At 45.6% G+C, this 20,338-nt stretch overlaps 1 protein-coding gene across 2 annotated transcripts in view; it reads left to right on the plus strand.

Moving 5' to 3' along the window:
• The window catches only part of ANO8 (anoctamin 8), a 106,611-nt gene that overhangs the window by 79,257 nt on the left and 7,016 nt on the right, over window positions 1-20,338 (plus strand). For both annotated transcript variants that reach the window (XM_081958347.1, XM_081958346.1), the window contains exon 16: window positions 3,591-3,701. In XM_081958347.1, coding sequence (XP_081814473.1) covers window positions 3,591-3,701 — 111 coding nt within the window. The remainder of the gene's footprint in view (window positions 1-3,590; window positions 3,702-20,338) is intronic.

A 20,338-nucleotide genomic window follows, 5' to 3' on the forward strand; every position in this document is an offset into this window, starting at 1 on the left:
GTCTGAGTTTTGATCATGTGACCATGGGGATGCCACAATGGCTGCGTGAAAAATGGTCATAACTCACTTTTTAAAAAATTGCTGTTGTAACTTTGAAAGGTCCCTAAATGAACTGTTTTAAGTTGACGGCTGCCTGTATTAGGGAGAGGCTGCCTTCATCCCCTTTCTCTCACACATAATATTGCCTCTCTTACTCCTCCCCTCCCTCCTGGGGATCCACCTCCTTACTATGGTCCATTGCAAGATCCCCAGAGACATCCTGATCCCGGGGCTTGGGAACTGAGCCAGGTCTTAGGAGAAAACTTGGAAAGTAGGAGCTGAAAGTATCTTTGGGAATACTTTGGACACATAATGCAAAGACAAGTCTTTGGCAAAGATCCAATGATGTCTGGTAGCATTGAAGGCAATGGAGAAAAGCCAAGAGAAAACCGCAAGTTTAAATAATATCATTGGTGACTCATCTCACAAGACCTCAAAGTCTAATGATTACTGAACAGCCCTGCTGAAGTGACATCTGTTACATCATGAGGACTTAGAAGCAACTGAATAACAATCTCTTTCCTGTCTCAGAACTGCACCTTATGCCCAGATCTGAGTTTAGCAGTCTCACTTTGAGTTAGTATAAGATCTCAAGTGATAACACTGAAAAGATACCAGACATTAATTACGATATTTTTCTGAGTATAAGACGCATCTAGCTTTTGAGGAAGAAAACAAGGGGGGTTGAAAATCTGCCTCTCCCTCCCAGCAATTTGCCTCCTTGCGGCAAACAACAAACAGCCCCATTTCAGCTTCAGCTTCAGCATAGCCTGATTAGCACAAGCAGATGATTGTCGGGTCTCAGCTATTTCAGGTTGCAGGGATTGCCATAGCCTTTTGCCGCCTCCACGCGCCCCATTTTCAGCCTCCACATCCTGTTTTTAGCCTCCGCATCGATGCCCCATTTTTGGCCTTCGCACGCCCCATTTTCGGCCTGTTCTGGGTAGCAGGGATTGAAATGGGTGGAAAATGAGGCACGCAGAAGCCAAAAACGGGATGCGCAGAGGCCAAAAATGGGATGTGGAGGACAAAAATGGGGCACATGGAGGCGGCAATAGGCAATGGCAATCTCTGCATTCTGAAACAGCTGATGGTCGGGCAGCCGATCCAACCGACAATCAGCTGCTTGTGTTAATCAGGCTGTGCTGAAGCTGAAACTGAAGCAGGCTGTTTGCTGTTTGCTACAAGGAGGCAAATTGCTGGGAGGCAAAGGCCAAAAAAGGGTAGGGGTGGGCGGGTGGTTGGGGCGACATTCAGTGTATATGATGCACCCAAATTTTCACCCTGTTTTTTGGGGGGAGGGTGCATCTTATACCTCAAAAAATACAGTAAATGTAAAGAGTCCAAGACCTTGCAGGTCTGAGACCATGCAAAATTTGGAAAATTTCAGCCCATTAAAAATTACAAATATAATTTTCCATTGAAGCAATTTTGGAAGGATGTAGACTCTATCTAGTTACAGGTGTAACAGAGGTCGTGGTGTCTGAAGGTAATGTCTGATGGCCTTTTGTCATAAGAGCCCATGCATTTTTATTATTTCCTGTAGCTCATTTTGCTATGTAAATTTTTTATATACAAATGAGGTTAAAAGTTTTAAAAAACCTCTCTCTTATAATGGAACCAAAATCTTGATTCTAGTTTGATAACAGTATCTTTAAAAATACATTTCTTCTGATAGAACCTGGTTTTCTATATTGTTGTGTGTAAGGGACACGGTGGCTCAGTGACTAAGACGCTGAGCTTGTTGATCAGAAAGGTCGGCAGTTCAGCGGTTCGAATCCTTAGCGCCGCGTAATGGAGTGCGCTCCCGTTACTTGTCCCAGCTTCTGCCAACCTAGCAGTTCGAAAGCACGTAAAAATGCAAGTAGAAAAATAGGAACCCCCTTTGGTGGGAAGGTAACAGTGTTCCGTGCATCTTCGGCATTTAGTCATGCCGGCCACATGACCAAGGAGATGTTTTTGGACAGCGCTGGCTCTTCTGCTTAGAAACGGAGATGAGCACCGCCCCCTAGAGTCAAGAAGGACTAGCACATATGTGCGGGGGAACCTTTACTATTGTTGTGTGTGTGAACACAACTTGCTTTCTGCCCCTTTCTGTCCATTCCACTACCAGCCTAGGTAATCAGCTCCAGAGGAAATCTAAAACTCCTTTGTTGAGATTGACTATAATAGCAGAATTTTGCAAGACTGAAATAGGTTCTATACCTCGCTCCCTTTCTTATACTCCTGTGAATTAGGGAAGTATCTAAGCCTGTTCTAAATATGATCTGTTTGTGCTGGACTTTCTATGCATCTTTATACATAAACCAACCCTCACATTTTTAACCAACATACCATGACAAAAATATACCAACTGTAGATAAGCCAATGATAAAGATGAAAACATACATACATTTTAAAAGTTGGCTTATTCATGGGTGGCACTTCCCCCCCTCCCCATAGTATTTTGGTTAAAAATATGAGGGCCAGGTTACCCACAGATGAGCTTTTAATCATAATTACATATGGAATAAAGAGATATACAGGCACTTTTTAAAAGAATTGCAGTATATACTGGTAGTTGTGAATAAGTCCATCTTTGGATAAGCTGAATCCAATTTTGGGGATGTATTTTAGCAGCAAAAATTCTTGGCTTACCCACCAGTTTCTATGAATAAGTTATGTTTCACCCCTTGCTATTTGGGTGATAGACCTTGTGTAGCCTAATGAAAAGAAGGACTAAGGGTGACATGACAGCAGTGTTCCAATATTTGAGGGGCTGCCACAAAGAAGAGGAGGATCAGCCTATTTTCCAAAATACCTGAAGGCAGAACTAGAAGAAGCAATGGGTGGAAACTAATCAAGGAGAGAAGCAACCTGGAAATATGGAGAAACTTCCTAAGAGTGAGAACAATAAACCAGTAGAACAGCTTGCCTTCAGAAGTTGTAAGTGTTTCATCACTGGAGGTTTTTAAAAAGAGACTGGACAGCCACTTGTCTGGAATGGCATAGGGCGGGTGTCGGCAACCCGTGGCTCCGGAGCCACATACGGCTCTTTCGTCCCCCTGCTGTGGCTCCCTGTTGGCTGAACCCACCACCCGCTGGCCCCGCCCCTCACCATTCCCTTCCAGTCACTCCTTGCCTGGCCTGAGAGAGATGTGTGAGGGAGAGAGAGAGACAGGGAGAAAGAGACAGAGAGAGAGAGAGAGAGAAAGAGATATGTATACATAGAGGTACCAGTTTCCCACAGAAAACACCGGGAGCCACAAAACGTGGGTAGGCATGGCTGGTGTGTGTGTGTGTGTGTCGTGTGACAGGTTGGGAGTGAGTTATGTCAAGTTGACCACACCCACCCAGGTTTCTGGCTCCGGTGTTTTCTGTGGGAAACAGGTCCAAATGGCTCTTTGAGTGTTTAAGGGTGCAGACTCCTGGTATAGGGTCTCCTGCTTGAGCAAGAGGCTGGACTAGAAGACCTCCAAGGTCTCTTCCCAACTCTTGTTGTTCTGTTATTCTGTACCTCCGTCAAAGTCATCTTCCTTACTCTTTACAGCCTGTCTCTCTTCTCTCCGCAGCATTTTGCCCTTTTGCTCAAATATGTCATCCAAGTCTCAATTCCTGATATCCCGGCCTGGGTTGCGGAAGAGATGGCCAAACTTGAATACCAGAGGCGGGAAGCCTTTAAGGTGAGTCTCACAAGAGAGATGCACAACGTGGAGCTCTCTCCCTCTCTTTTAAATTCAGGTAGTCCTCAATTTACAGCCATTTATTTAGTGCCCATTCCAAGTTACAACTGAAGGGAGCAACCAGTATGACCAGTTTATACACTTAGCCTGTACTTACGACAGTTGTAGTGTCCCAGAGTCATGCGATCATCACTTGTAACCTTCCCAGCTGGCTTCTGACAAACAGAGTCAATGGGGAAAGCTTAATAACCACATGATGCACTTAAGGCTGCAATGATTGGCTTAAGAGCTATGGCAAAAAGTTGTAAAATGTGGCACAACTCACTTAACTGTCTGGCTTAGCAATAGAAATCTTGGGTTCAACTTTGGTCATAAGTCCAGGACACGCATTGTAAATACGCATTGGCTCACCATTAGGTGACTTGCAAGCTTAATGCCAGCCTATCTTACAAGGCCAACCTGAGCTCAGTTTTTTGGAGCTTTTATATTGCATTTAGTGCAAAGTATTGCGGTCCCACCTAAACAGGAACTTGCAATCAAGAAAAGCCCATCCTCTGGAACAGCATCCTATAGTAATAAGGGCTGCTCCCCCCCTCTCTGAAAACCTAGCTTTAGCTCCAGATCTGAGGTTTTTCTAAGATCCCTATTTGACTTTTGTCATCCATAATGTTATTTAAAGGGCCACGGTGGCTCAGTGGCTTGTCGATCAGAAAGATCAGCAGTTCAGCGGTTTGAATCCCTAGTACCGCATAACGGAGTGAGCTCCCGTTACTTGTCCCAGCTTCTGCCAACCTAGCAGTTCGAAAGCACTTAAAAATTGCAAGTAGAAAAAATAGGAACCACCTTTGGTGGGAAAATAACAGCGTTCCATGCGCCTTTGGTGTTTAGTCATGTTGGCCACATGACCATGGAGACATCTTCTGACAGCACTGGCTCTTTGGCTTTGAAACTGAGATGAGCACCGCCCCCTAGAGTCAGGAACGACTAGCACATATGTGCGAGGGGAACTTTTACTTTTAAGATTACTTTAGTCTGGGCTATCCATTTGGGTTAAGTGTGTTTTTTTAATAGAATTTTTTTTTATTTTTGAATAAACACAAACAAAACACACACACACACACACACACAAACCACAAAACCATCTTCCATTGCAAATTGTAGAAAGTGTGTCGATTGGTTACAAAAACCTCCATGCATCCCTTCCACAGTCACCACCTACAATTCATATCAAATCATATATTTTAAATCAAGTATATTTATATATATTACTATCATCATCCCTCAACCTTCATTTGACTAAAATTGTTTTATGTCCTTTTATATAAAATATTCCAAATTTAAAGCAAGACCACATAATGGCATTCCATTAGCTCTTCCCAATATCATCCAGTAACATTACATCTTTAGAACATGTTCTATATAAAAATTGGTTATATTTAATAACAGAGTTTCTAAACCTCCTTTTGTAATCACCATTTGCAATTTATATCAAATTTCCTCTTATCAAACCTATATATATATATATATATATATATATATGTATGTATGTATGTATGTATGTATGTATGTATGTATGTATATATATATATATATATATATATATATATATATATATATATATATATATATATATATATATATATTATCATTATCAATCAATTATTTAACTGTATCCATTATCACTTCATTTTATACTTGATGCTCTAAATTTAACTAAATTGACTTAATTTTTTATTATAAGCTTTCATTACATCAACCTGTGTCTTTCCAGTAATAGTGCAGTCATATCTCTTGCCATTTGTGGCATTACTATTCTGGTTATTTCCTTAGTAAGTTTTGTATGGACTTCTCTTTGCAACTTATTGCTTATTGCATATCTCGTATAAGCTCGAAACCCTCCATCTGCTTCTTTGATCACTTATCTTTGGTTATCACTAGTGCTCCTGACAAAATTTCTCTCCTTAGTTCCATCCATCCATTCTTCTCTCTTTTCTTCTTCTATACTTTGAGATCTGGGGTAGAGCTCCAGTCCATTTATCTCCCCTTTCCATATTCCACTCTTTCCATTTCCAACCACACTCAGTTCACTGTCAGTATCCACAATTATCTTGCTTCTTTGTTTATTTTTTCCTTCAGTTTTTAGAACTCTGACCTCCACTTTCTTCATTTGATAAGCATCCTCAATTTTTCCATCAAATTTTGCTGTTCTAAGATCTATGTTCTCCAATCTCTTCTCAATTCTCTCTATTACTTCTAATAATTTTTGAATTTCAAACATAATCTTTTGCAATGTTAAAGTTTTTTTTTCATGTTGTGCCATTCTTCCAACTTGTAAACACTGCCACTCTGGCATTCAAAACTTTTTATTAAATTTAAAGCAAGTTCATTTATAATCTTTCAAGACAAGGCTTTGTTTTCCCTCCACTCCAGCTGCCAATGAAGCTCCCAAGAAGCACCTGTATAAACAACCCATGCTCTTCTCGCTATCACTCTCTGTAAACAAGCTGAGGAACCTTGAAATGCAAAATCAAATGATCAAAGAGAAAAAAGAATAGACAATATTTCCAAGCTTTCCAAGCCTCCAGCCTCCAAGTGGCAGTGTTAGTTCCTTACCCTCTGTTGACTACAGCCCTCTTTGTATTCCTTTTATATCTTCTTTATATTCCAGGCTTAAAGAAAACAAAATTCTTAAATGGAACAAAAGAAAAAAAACATCCAATCCAGCATTATAAAAATAAGGAAAAAGATTTTAATCCATAGGTATAAAAAAAAGAATATAAAAAGTAATAGAAGAAAAACTAATCTGTTCAATTTAAAGAATAGGAAACATTTGCAAAAGTTCCATCCGTAAAAGAAATTTTTTTAAAAAAAGGATAACACACTGTCTAATGTAGCTTAATTTCACCGCTTGTTCAAATTTAATTTAGCTTTTTTTTGGGGGGGTAGTCTCTTTTATAATAATATTTCCTCACCAGATGGACACGCTTTCTCTTTCTGTTTTCCTCCCGTTCCGGAGCTGTCCCAACTTCAGCAGCTTCAATGGCTGCGCTTCTGTCGCCGGCAAAAAGAGATTCTCCTGGATCAATCAGGGACTCTGCGATGTCCCTGAGATCAGCAGGACATACTCTTCCCTATCACTGTCTCTTCGGGACGGTTTAAGTCCAAAAGGACCGTCCAGCGGCAAAAGTATCGACTGCGATCTTGGAACTCCAAGATCACACGCCGTGTCGTTGTGACGTCAGCTCCTCCACCAGGACAGGGTTAAGTGTTTTTAAGCTGTTTCATCACGGTTTTTCAAGTACAGGTAATCCTCGACCTACAGCCACAATTGAGTCCAAAATTCCTGTTGCTAAGTGAGACAATTGTTAAGTGAGTTTTGCCCCATTTTATGACCTTTCTCACCATAGTTGTTAAGTGAATCACTGCAGTTGTTGAGTTAATTGTTCTGACCCCCTCCTCTTGTATACCAAGACACTCCGACACAAAGTCTCTTCAAAGATGTTTATTGACATACAGGTTCCACCTTGGCAGCAATCCAGCCTGCCAAGGTCAAGATAGCACTCTGGGCAGCAATCCAGCTACAGCGACACCTCTTGGCAGCAATCCAGCTACCAAGCTCCAGATAATCACCTTAGCAGCCAAGGTCCAGGGAACAGATTGACAGTAATCCAGGTAAAACCTTTAGCAGCAATCCAGCCTGCCAAAGTACGACACAGATCTGAGCTTCTCCAACTCCAATGATCAGTTGATTCCTGCAAAGGGTGTGTCCACAAGCAGTCCCTTTATAGTCTGGAGAGGAGTCTAATGATCAGCAGCTGAGAGCCATTACCTCCTGTAATTGCTCAATTGCTCCTTACGCCGGGTAGCACGTCGGTAACGAGCATCTAATAGCTCACTGCTGTCTGACTCACTGTCCTGTGACTCCTCTCCACTGCTCCAAGGCATGACATCAGGAGCCCCCTTCCTTTGGCTTTCACCACTGCTCCATGCCTCAGGCGCCCCCTGGTGGCCAACCAGCCTCTCTGCGCCCTGCTCAGCGTCGGAACCCTGTCCAGGGTCCCCCACCTCCTCTTGAGCCGACTCAGAGGACACCTCGCTGTCGGAGTCTGGTGGCAGCGGCACCGGCACCGGCTGGGCCACAACACTATCCCTCACCGCAGGGCCCTTCCCCCGGGCCTGACGCTCGGGATGCGGTCGGGAGGGAAAACGTCCATGATAGGCCCGCACCAAAGCTGGAGCATGCACAGCCGTCGCATCGGTCCAGGTCCCACCGTCCGAGTCCTCGTCCGCCCAGTCGACCAAATACTGGAACCGACCCTTGAGCCATCTCGAGTCACGGATCCGGGTCACTCTGTGCGATGGCCGTGCGTGCACCTCAGGCGACGACGGCAGGGGCGAAGAGGGACGTCGGAGAGGACAATCCGACCGCTCAGGGATCAGGAGCGAGCGATGGAACACCGGGTGTACTCGCATTGAGCGCGGGAGGGTCAGGCGATAGGCCACCGGATTGATAACGGCCTCCACAGGGAACGGCCCCAGATACCGGTGGTCCAACTTCCTCGTAGGCCGGTGGGACGGAAGATGCCGCGTGGACAACCACACGCGATCACCCACGGCCAATTCCGGCACCGCACGGCGAGACCTGTCCGCCACCCGCTTGTAATCCTCCTTCGCCTGATTCAAGTAGCGGCGCACCATCTGGTGAACCGCCTGAAGCTCAGAGAGGAAATCCTGCGCTGCAGGGACCGGAGAGTCCATGGGGGTGAGAGGGAAAAAACGAGGGTGGTACCCGACGTTCGCCATGAAAGGCGTCGTCCGTGTGGAGGAGTGCTGCGAGTTGTTGAACGCAAACTCCGCCATGGCGAGGTACTCCGCCCAATTGTTCTGCTGCTGGTTCACGAAGCAGCGCAGATATTGTTCCAGAATCCCAATCACCTTCTCCGTCCCTCCATCGGTTTCGGGATGGTGCGCCGAGGACAGACAAACTTGAACGTCAAGAGCGGCCATCAGCCCTTTCCAGAACTGGGCCGTGAATTGTGTACCACGATCGGAGACGACCCGGTCAGGTAGGCCGTGCAGCCGGAACACGTGCTGGATGAACATGCGGGCGGTGGCGCGGGCTGTCGGCAATCTCCGGCAAGGGATGAAATGTGCCATCTTGGTGAGCATGTCCACCACCACTAGGACCGTAGTGAAACCGGATGACGGAGGCAGTTCCGTCAAGAAGTCCATGGACACGGCTCCCCAGGGTCTGTCCGGGGTCGGCAATGGCTGTAGCAAGCCTGGAGGAGCTCCCGTCGCTGATTTGGCCTGTCGACACTGCACACATGACGTGACGTACGTCTGCACGTCGTGTCGCAGGCGAGGCCACCAAAACGTACGGGAAACCAGGTGCAAAGTTTTGAACAGGCCAAAGTGTCCCGCTGCCGGAGTGTCATGACATTGGGAGAGAACCAATCCACGGAGCGGTCCTGCAGGCACATAGAGCCGATCCCGATACCTCAAAAGGTCCTCGTCAAAGGTCCACGGGGATGTCGGCCCTACCTCTGCCCGCCGTTGTTCTACCCACTCGTCGTTTCGCTGCGCATTCCGTATCAACGACCGTAAATCCACGGGTTCCTGGATTGCAGCGAAGGACTCGACGGGTAGGACCGTCCGGGGGGGCAGTGAGTCAGCAGGGTCTGAGTACTCCGGCTTTCTAGATAGGGCATCCGCCCTCTGGTTCAAGGCACTGTGTCAGGGGAAAAAAACACCCTGTTAGAGATCGATGAACCGTGGCTGATTCCCTTCTGCATATCTTTTGAGATATTGAGAAAAATAAGTCTTTAAAAGTATTCTAATTAATAAACAAACTTTAATAATAAAATAATAAAAGTAGATGAAAACAGAAAATAACTAATTGGTTACATTTTGATAATGAAAGCTACGTTTGCCAAAGTTAGCTGCCGAACAAAGAAGAGAGGAATTTTGGAATGTGTAACGCGTGCGCAATAAATCACTTTCAGATAAGAACCCTTTTTTGTTTTATGACCTGCGCAATAAAGCTTTCTTAGTTTAACTCTTGAGTATCAGTTTAGGCAGTTCAGGCCTAGCAAACTTTTTAACATCGTGACACCCCTTCTTTTGCTAGTCTGGGCTGACGTCATCAAATCATCAATTAAGGCACATCTTCTTTCGCAGATACTCGTGTTGATTTGCGGCGAGTGGTTTGTTAAGCATGTCTGCAATCTGATCATGTGTAGAAACATATTGCAATTTAACAAAACCTTGCTTAACTAATTGCTTTGTGTTTTGATAACGAATGTCAATGTGTCTGGACCTAGAACCTGTAAAATGTGACTCAGAAATATAGACAACAGATACATTATCTTCCATCACGGTGATTGGTCGAATCGGACGTGTCCAGATATCTGTGATCAAAGCATCAAACCACGTTAGAGAATTACAAGCATCTGAAACACAAGCATATTCAGCTTCAGTAGATGAACATGAAACAAAACTCTGTTTTCTCACTTGCCAGTAAACAGGACAACCATTTAGGAACATCATGTAACCAGAAGTGCTTTTGCGTGACTTCTTGTCGCTCGCCCAGTCGGCGTCGGCAAAACAAATCAACTTTGGTTGATCAGTGTGTGTTGGTTCTAGCAATAACTTCATGTGCTTAGTGTGTTTCAGGTATTTCAACAACTTCTTAATGCATGACCAATGAAATTGTGTTGCCTTACCTACGTGTCGTGATAAAAGATTAACACTAAGTGCGATGTCAGGTCTGGTCCAACTACTAATGTATAATAGTGAACCAATGACTGAACGATAGAGTGTTTGATCCTCGAACTCAGGACTTGGTTCATGTGTTAAGTTGTGAAAATCTGTTTGCATGGGTGTCTTTGTTGTGCTAGCATCTTTCATGTTGCAATGATGTAGAATGTGGTCAATTTTCTCCTCTTGTGAAAGACTAAACCCCTTCTGTGTCTTTTCAATTTGAACACCTAAATAAGTGCTAATGTGTCCTAAAGATTTTAGTGTGAAGTATCTCTGCAAACTTTTGGCAAAAATCTCACTCATTTTCTTATTTGGACCAATATAAACAATATCATCAACATAAACAAGAATTATCTCATATGCATTGTTAGATCTTTTTGTGAACACGCATTCATCAGTTTCGGACTTAATAAAGCCCATTGAATTTAGTTTGTCAGTAAGACATAAATACCACATTAAACCTGACTGTTTCAGACCATAAAGACTTTTGTTCAGGAACCAGGTATCCCCTTCTTGCTTTCGGAATCCTGGAGGGCTTCTCACGTAGATCTCTTCATCTAGGTCTGCATGTAGATAAGCTGTGTCCACATCAAATTGGAAAACTTCTAAACCAAGAATAGTTGCAGTGGTTAAAGCAATTTTTACACTTTCAGTTCTGACTGTTGGTGAGTAAGTGTTTGTGTAGTCCTCAGGATAACGTTGAGCGAAACCCTGAGCTACCAGTCTGGCTTTGTATAAAGACTCACCATTCGGTTTCTTCTTGATTCTGTAGACCCATCGGGTGCCAATGACTTTCTTGTTTGCTGGAGGTTTTGCAGGTGTGAATACATTAAGTTTCTTCAAACTGTCCATTTCATCCTGCATTGCATCATACCATTTGTCTTGTTCTGAATCAGGAAGCTGTTTGATTTGTGTGAATGTCTCTGGAGGAAGAGTAACGTTGCAAATCAAAGGTACTGGTGATTTTGTCAGTTGCCATGAATAACGTTGTGGAGGGATTCCTTTTGTGGCCCTCTTGGAGCGTCTAGGAACAACAGACCAGTCTTCTTCTTCTTCTTCATCATCATCCTCGTCCTCACGTTCGTCGCTAGCATCAGCATCCGCGGCTTGAGAAGACGGAACATCAGGTTGTGAAGAACTGGTAGAAGGAATATCTGCCTGCGAATTGTCATCAGGCTGCGTGGCATCTGGAACACCATCTCTAGGAAAATAAACTTCAGGATCATTGGAATGAATCCTGGACCAGTCAATGTCTTCCTCAAAATTAGCAGATTGTGAAATGACAATCACATGTTTAGTATCAATGAATTTGTACCATTTTGAATTATCATCAATACCCATAAATCTTAGTCTCTTTGGTCCTTGAGTTATAGGAGTGTTTACCATAGCATATGAACCAAAAATATGGAGGTTCTTGAGATTAGGCTTGTAGCCATACAGCATGTAGAAAGGAGTTTGATTGATTACACTGCTCCAAGTACGGTTGACAATGTAATTTGCATATTTGATTGCTTCACCCCAGTATGCGTTACTGAGATTGGCATCTTCTAGAAGACAACGCATCATGGTTTGTAGAACCCCTTGTCTTCTTTCTACGACTCCGTTATGAGCCGGTGTATATGGAGCAGATGTCTGATGAAGAATTCCATTCTTACGCATCCAGTCCTGGAAACGCTGAGACATGAATTCTGCACCACGGTCACTCTGGATTCTGGCGATGCGAACTTGGTATTGTGTAGAAACAAACGCTGCAAAGTCTTTAAAGATCTGAAAGGTCTCAGATTTCTCTCTCATAGGATATACAAATCCATATCTAGAATGATTATCTACAATTGTTAAAAAATACTTTCTGCCACCAAGTGTTGGTGGGAAAGGACCCACTATGTCAGTGTGTACCAAATCAAAAATGCGTGTTGACCGGCGTGTAGCGTGTTTTGGAACTGGAGCCGCCTTGGATTTAGCCTTTTTGCAAACGGCACAATCCAAAAACACCTTACACCCCTTTAGATCCAAACCTTTTGCGAACTCCGGCATCTTTCTAAGAACACGGAAACTGGCATGCCCCAATCTTCTGTGCCACTTGTGAATACACCTGGAATGCAAAGGTTTACCAGTTAGTGAATTCTCAACATTAACAGTTTCATGAGGACCCTCAGGCTTGCTTTGAGCAATCTGTTTCTGTTTTCTTTGTTTGTTGGCTTTAGGAGCCTTTGGCACAGTAACGCTTTCTCTCTCTGGGACAACTCTCTCTGGGTTTGCGTTGTGCCTTTTTGGAGTTTGCATACTTGCCTGTGCTTGCCCTTTAGGCTTTGGCTTTAAGTAATAAACACCACCAATCAGCATGGTTTCAGCAACAATATCACCATCTTTAACTAAGTAACTTGCTTTTTCGAGGTGGTGAACCTGGAACTTTAACTCTCTAGACAAGTGACTTTGACTAAGCAAATTACTGGTTGCTGAAGGTATGTAATAAACATCAGGGATGTGTGTATCGAGCTCTTCAATGTAAACAGTTCCTTTTCCCATAACCTTGCAAGTGTGGTTGGTGAAGGAATACAGTTCTCGATACTCGGGCTCTGGTTCGCCCATCTCTGTGAAAAGTTCCCTTCTGTGGGTAACGTGCACAGCTGCTCCACTATCTAAAGTCCACAAAAGACGTCTGTCGAACTTTGGATCAGGTTGTGGAACGTTGGTTATGGCCAGTGTTGCAAGTGGAGCTTGTGAATCATGCCTTGGACCACGACGACCTTGTCTTCCGCCTCTACCTCTGCCTCTGGAATCTGTTCCTCTGGGCTGGTACGTGGCGGGAGCTGGAACTCGTTGGGGACAATCCCGGGTGTCATGTCCCACACGGTTGCAGGTGTAGCATTTTGGCATCCTTGGAGCGTAGCCTCTTCCTCGGAAGGGACGTCTGGCTGGAGCCTTTGGTGCTGGAGGCCGTTGCAGATGTGGGGTAGCTAACCTGATAGCTTCGTCTTCCACTAAAAGTCTGCAAACGTGGTTAACTGTGCGTTGAGCAATAGGCACGTAGTTAATCTTTGCAACAGCATCTTTCCATTCATAATTCAATGAGTTAATGATGATGCTAATCATTTGGATATCATCGATTACATGGCCATTTTGTCTCAATTCACTTCTCATTCTTTTCAGTTTGGTCAAATGTCCACCAATTCGTTCACCAGGTTTCAACTTCGAACCATGGAACTCAGACATGAGCAAACATGAGGATTCAATTGAAACGGGCCTGTAGCAATCTTCCAAAATAGCCCATATTTCTTGGGCAGTTGCATCAGGTGGAAAGATACCTTGGATCTCAATTTCCATTGACATGAGTAAAGTCGTGATAGCTCTGTTTTCGAGATCTCTTATCGCAGGTGTCCAGGGCTGACGGGGAGGATTAAAAACCATGGAATATGTGCCTTCTCTTCGAAGCAAGAGCGCAATTTCACTGACCCAGGCTTTATAATTCTCTCCTGACTCCTTTAATTTGGACTCACCAGTCAAGGGGGTGACTGTGAATACCTGCTGAGGAATAATTTGTTGCTCTGGTTGCAAATCTGGTTGTTGAACCAGGGGATGCTGGGGTTGCATCATTGGCCTTTGCGTGGCAACATCAAATTGGCTTCCTCGAATTCGCCTTTGGCTTTGCCTTTTTTCATCTAGGGAGGATTCAACGCCGCCAGGGGGTGTTGAAGACTTAACCTCTGGAGACAAAGTTTTGGCTTCTAAAGGACTCATAGACAGATCTCTGAAAATCTGGTCCAATTGCTTAATCTTTTGCTGTAATAATTTTTCTCCGCCAGCAGATGGCAGTGCAGCTTCACTTTTTGGCTGCCTCTCCTTTCTATACGTATGCGGAAGTTCAGTCGACTCAAAGGGACCACGTGACCTCGGTGACGTGTACATGTCTCTTTGTTCTAATTGACCAATGAACTCTGTGGGGTGTGTCTTAGGCTGTTGTTTTGAAGAAGACAAGATGGCGTCCTCAGACTTTTTGGGAGTGGGGGAGCTTCTTCTACTTCGCCTTATCTCTTCAAAACACACTCTCGCCTCCCTAGCATATTTTTCAAACAGTTCTATTTGATCTAGATAGCTTTGCATTTCTTGCTCACCATCTGGGGAGATGTTATAAAATCTGCTTTCTGCGTGGGAGGATATTTTCTGTGCCGGCAGTTGCCATTCATCAATCGTTTGATAATCTGCGAGGGTCTGGGAATGGAGTGGCTCTGGCAGAGTGGGAAGTTTTGGCTTGGCCCCCAAAAATTCATAATCTCCTGGAGATATTTTAGAAGGAGGAACCACTGACCTCGTTTCGTGGATGTCGCGTCCTGTAGCTCCTTCTCCCATATTTGGCTCGGCACCTGAAGGAATTTGTTGTTCCTGAAGCACGTTTTGATCTTGCTTCTCTGTATCCGAGGGAGCCTCTTTGTCAGAGGAAGCTGATTCATCTGTGTTCGCCCCATCTTTCTTTTTCTTTCTCTTCTTCGACATGGCTAATTAGGCTTAGTCGGTTATCTTTAGATAGCATGAAGGGAAAATACAGCCATAAATTGTAACCATCTCAGCTGGTATCATCAAAACCATCCTCTGCTACCAAGTTGTCAGGGGAAAAAAACACCCTGTTAGAGATCGATGAACCGTGGCTGATTCCCTTCTGCATATCTTTTGAGATATTGAGAAAAATAAGTCTTTAAAAGTATTCTAATTAATAAACAAACTTTAATAATAAAATAATAAAAGTAGATGAAAACAGAAAATAACTAATTGGTTACATTTTGATAATGAAAGCTACGTTTGCCAAAGTTAGCTGCCGAACAAAGAAGAGAGGAATTTTGGAATGTGTAACGCGTGCGCAATAAATCACTTTCAGATAAGAACCCTTTTTTGTTTTATGACCTGCGCAATAAAGCTTTCTTAGTTTAACTCTTGAGTATCAGTTTAGGCAGTTCAGGCCTAGCAAACTTTTTAACATCGTGACACACTGGGGATATACGTGACCTTGAAGTGGAACCGGGCAAAAAACAGAGACCACCGGATCTGGCGCTGATTGAGCTTCCGGGCTGTTGTCAAAAACTCCAGATTCCGATGGTCTGTCCGGACTTCGACCTGATGCCTGGCCCCCTCCAGGTGATGTCGCCAGGCTTCGAACGCCGCCTTGATAGCCAGCAACTCCTTCTCCCAGATGGTATAATTGCGCTCGGAAGGATTGAGTTTCCGAGAGTAATAGGCGCAAGGGAAAAGGGTGCCATCAGGGGCGTGAGCCTGCAATAACACCGCCCCCACCGCGATGTCGGACGCATCCGCCTCGACTACAAAGGGGCGATGGGGATCAGGGTGTTTCAAGATCGGCTCCTTTGTAAAAGCGCGCTTCAAGGCCACGAACGCTTGTTGTTCCGTGGACCCCCAGTGAAACGGCACTTTCTTTTGCAGGAGCCGAGTGAGGGGCGCGGTCAAGAAAGCAAAGCCGGGGATGAAGGACCGGTAGTAGTTGGCAAACCCGAGGAGTCTCTGAACGTCTTTCATCCGTCGAGGAGATTGCCAACTTCGTAATGCCTCCACCTTGCCTGGCTCCATCGCAATTCCTTCAGGGGATATACGGTGCCCCAGGAACTCGATGGTGGTCTGCGAGAACTGACACTTCTCCAGCTTGGCAAACAAGCGATGCTTTCGAAGGCGCTGCAAGACCTGACGCAAGTGCTGTTGGTGATCCTTCCGAGATGTAGAGTAGATCAAGATGTCGTCCAGGTAGATGACGACAAACTGATCCAAAAGGTCCCGAAAGATATCGTTCATAAAATGTTGGAAGACAGCTGGGGCATTGGTCAACCCGAACGGCATGACCGTATACTCAAAATGTCCGTATCGGGTGCCAAAAGCTGTCTTCCATTCGTCCCCCGCCCTGACTCGAACCAGATTGTAAGCTCCACGTAAGTCCAGTTTTGTAAACACCACGGCCTCCCGGAGCCGCTCCAACAACTCGGGAATCAGAGGCAACGGGTAGCGATTACGGATCGTGATGGCGTTCAAGCGCCGGTAATCGCAACAAAGTCTTAGATCCCCGGTCTTCTTTTTGACGAACAAAACCGGGGCAGACAAGGGCGAAGACGAAGGCCGGATAAAACCCCGGGCCAGGTTCTTGTCAAGGAAGTCCCGCAATGCGGCCAACTCCGGTTCAGACATGGAGTATAGGCGGCCCGTCGGGAGTTTCGCATCAGGTACCAGGTCAATGGGACAGTCGTAAGGCCGGTGCGGTGGCAGTTGATCCGCCTCCTGCTCGCTAAACACGTCCGCGAACTCCGCTAAATCCGGCGGCACTGTCACCTCGGCCGAACTGGGCACCTGAGCCGCGCAAACATGACGGGTGTGGTCCACGCATTGCAAGGACGGGAACGAAATGCGGTTCTGCGACCAGTAGATCTGGGGATCGTGCGCCCGCAGCCAAGCCAAGCCCAACACCATGGGGAAATGCAGACCCGAAGCCACGTAAAATTGAATGGCCTCCTCATGCTCCCCGAGGATCAGGCACAAAGGCTGCGTGGCGTTCTTGATGGGTCCAGACAGAAGCACCCGGCCGTCAATGGTCTCCACTCGCATCGGAGGGTCTACCGGGCACAGAGGGACGTGATATTTCGTGACAAACGCTGCATCCATAAAATTCGTGGTAGCCCCGGAATCGACCAAGGCATGGGCTGGAATTCCCTGCGGACTACCCGACAAGAGAATGTGCGCTGCAAGAATCAGATGTCGTGGAGGCCCCTCCGCCTCTGTTCCGGCCTGTGCCCGACCCGAAGTCTCCCTCAGATTGGGCCCCGCCCGTTTCCCAACACGTTGCTGAGGGGAGGCCGCAGTCCGCACAGCCCCCCTACCCTTTTGGGGGCAAACCAAAGCCAAGTGTCCAAAATCCCCACAGTAGAAACACAACCCCCCTGCACGCCGTCTGTCCATCTCCATGCGCAACAAGCGGGGTTTGGCGGCACCCAACTCCATGGGCTCCTCCCGTGCAACTGCAGTCTCGTGAGGGACCGGCACCCTACTGGTCTCCTGGGACACGCGGCGAGGCCTCCGCCTCTGCAGCCGGGCGTCTATCCGGAGGCACAAATGAACCAACGCGTCGAACGTTGGAGGCCTGTCCACCCTCACAAGCTCGTCCTGCAGGCCATCTGATAGGCCATCCTGGAAAGTGTCCATAAGGGCTGGCTCATTCCAAGCAGAGTCCTGACTAAGCAGCCGGAATTCGCTGACATAATCCTGCAAAGAACCACGCCCCTGGTGCAACTCTTTCAGGAGTCTGGTGGCTGTTTCCCCCTTAATGGGATCTTCAAACATCAGCCGGAGATGGTTACAAAAACCCTGAAAATCGTCCAGCAGGGGGCTCGGTTGGGAGAGCAATGGAGTGGCCCACCTCGCTGCTGTGCCTGAGAGCAAGCTGATGATAAATCCCACCTTCGTCCGGTCAGTGGGAAAGTCCTCCGCTCTCAAGCTGATAAACAGCTGGCATTGGCCCAGGAACGCTGCAAACATTGCTTGTTTGCCATCAAACTTGTCTGGTGTAGCCACTGGACATTTCCTCCGTGGCTGGAGGGGGTTTGCAAGCCCCTGGAGCTGAGAGACCTGACCAGCCAGCAAAGCAATCAGTTGAGCCAACTGGGCCATCTCAGCTTGTAGTTGCTCCATTGCAACTTAATGGAGTTTTGTTTGGGGCAGGAATCAAACTGTTCTGACCCCCTCCTCTTGTATACCAAGACACAAAGTCTCTTCAAAGATGTTTATTGACATACAGGTTCCACCTTGGCAGCAATCCAGCCTGCCAAGGTCAAGATAGCACTCTGGGCAGCAATCCAGCTACAGCGACACCTCTTGGCAGCAATCCAGCTACCAAGCTCCAGATAATCACCTTAGCAGCCAAGGTCCAGGGAACAGATTGACAGTAATCCAGGTAAAACCTTTAGCAGCAATCCAGCCTGCCAAAGTACGACACAGATCTGAGCTTCTCCAACTCCAATGATCAGTTGATTCCTGCAAAGGGTGTGTCCACAAGCAGTCCCTTTATAGTCTGGAGAGGAGTCTAATGATCAGCAGCTGAGAGCCATTACCTCCTGTAATTGCTCAATTGCTCCTTACGCCGGGTAGCACGTCGGTAACGAGCATCTAATAGCTCACTGCTGTCTGACTCACTGTCCTGTGACTCCTCTCCACTGCTCCAAGGCATGACATCAGGAGCCCCCTTCCTTTGGCTTTCACCACTGCTCCATGCCTCAGGCGCCCCCTGGTGGCCAACCAGCCTCTCTGCGCCCTGCTCAGCGTCGGAACCCTGTCCAGGGTCCCCCACCTCCTCTTGAGCCGACTCAGAGGACACCTCGCTGTCGGAGTCTGGTGGCAGCGGCACCGGCACCGGCTGGGCCACAACAGTTAATAATATGGTTGTTAAGTGAAGCTGGCTTCCCCATTGACTTTGCCAGTCAGAAGGTCACAAAAGGTGATCATATGACTCTGGGACAACGCAACCATCATAAATATGAACCAGTTGCCAAGTATCTGAGTTTTGATAATGTGACCATGGAGATACTGCAAGGGTTATAAGTGTGAAAAACGGTCATAAGATTTTTTTCCCTACCAATGTAACTTCAAAGGTCACTATTATGAACTGTTGTAAATCAAGGATTACTTGTATGCTAGTCTGAGTCCATTGGAGTTGGGCAGATAATAAATTCAAAGAAATAAATAATAATAAAAAGCTAGATTCTTGGAAAGGAATCTAGATTTATTGAAAGGAAAAAAATGTTACTTTAAAAAAGTTCCTGGAAGTTCCTGTACTTAAATCTCTATTTACCAGTGATTAAGCTAAGGGTGGCGGATGGGGTGGTGGCTTACAATCCTTTTGCTCTTTTAAGCTGGCTCAGTCCAAAGGGATCTTATCTCCCAGTTGTCTCAAATGAAAAGAATCTCTTCCAGTCCTGTAGTATTTTGCAACTAGCTGTGTCAGGAATGTAAGCTAACAGTTGGGTTAGCAATATATAAACCAGGATGGTAGTACTGCTTTAAGTACTGCTGTAATGTGATTGGTTGCTGTTACCTCAAGCAGCCATAAGAGGGAGCCAGAATGACCGTTAGCTCTCTGTTTGTTAGACGCTGATCGGTGGATGTATTGTGAGGTACTGTGTGTTTGCTACTGTTAGCTGCTTTGTGTGCTAAACTGCTTATTTGATACTGGACTGTGTTCGAAGGATCATTCCTTAACTGAGAACATTGACAATTGACACTGAACCATATATGACTTGGACTTTAAATTGAACTCTGAATACCTCTATATTTCCACATAGTAAACTACTTTATTTTATACTATTCGGTGTCCCTCTATGCTGGTTTGTCCGTGTTCTTCCATACCACTCTCATTACACTTCTCTGCACACTTGCTCTCCTAACGGGAAGCTTACTTATTTAACAAGCACTTCCCACTCCCCAATAATTCCATTTACTTATTTGCAAATTACCCATCATTACATTTGATTTAGAAATGTGATCTTTCAAAACTCAAGCAGCAAAGTATGGAGCATAATGGTAGCTTATAGGATGGTGCATGCTATTTTTCAGAGCATGCATCCCTGCACCACCAGATTGTCTTTAGGGATGGTAGGTTAGTACAGATACTCCTTGATTTATAACAGTTCACTTAGTGACAATTTGAAGTTATAATGGCAACGAAAAAAATAACTTATGACTATTTTTCATACTTACGACCATTGTAGCATTCCCACGGTCATGTGATCAAAATTCAGACGCTTGGCAACTGAATCATATTTATGACGGCTGCAGCCTCCCTGGGGGGGGGGCACGTTTGGAAACCTTCTGACAAACAAAGTCAATGGGGAAGCCAG

This window comes from Natrix helvetica (assembly GCF_964273705.1).
Source record: "Natrix helvetica genome assembly, chromosome: 1".
NCBI classification, from domain to species: domain Eukaryota; kingdom Metazoa; phylum Chordata; class Lepidosauria; order Squamata; family Natricidae; genus Natrix; species Natrix helvetica.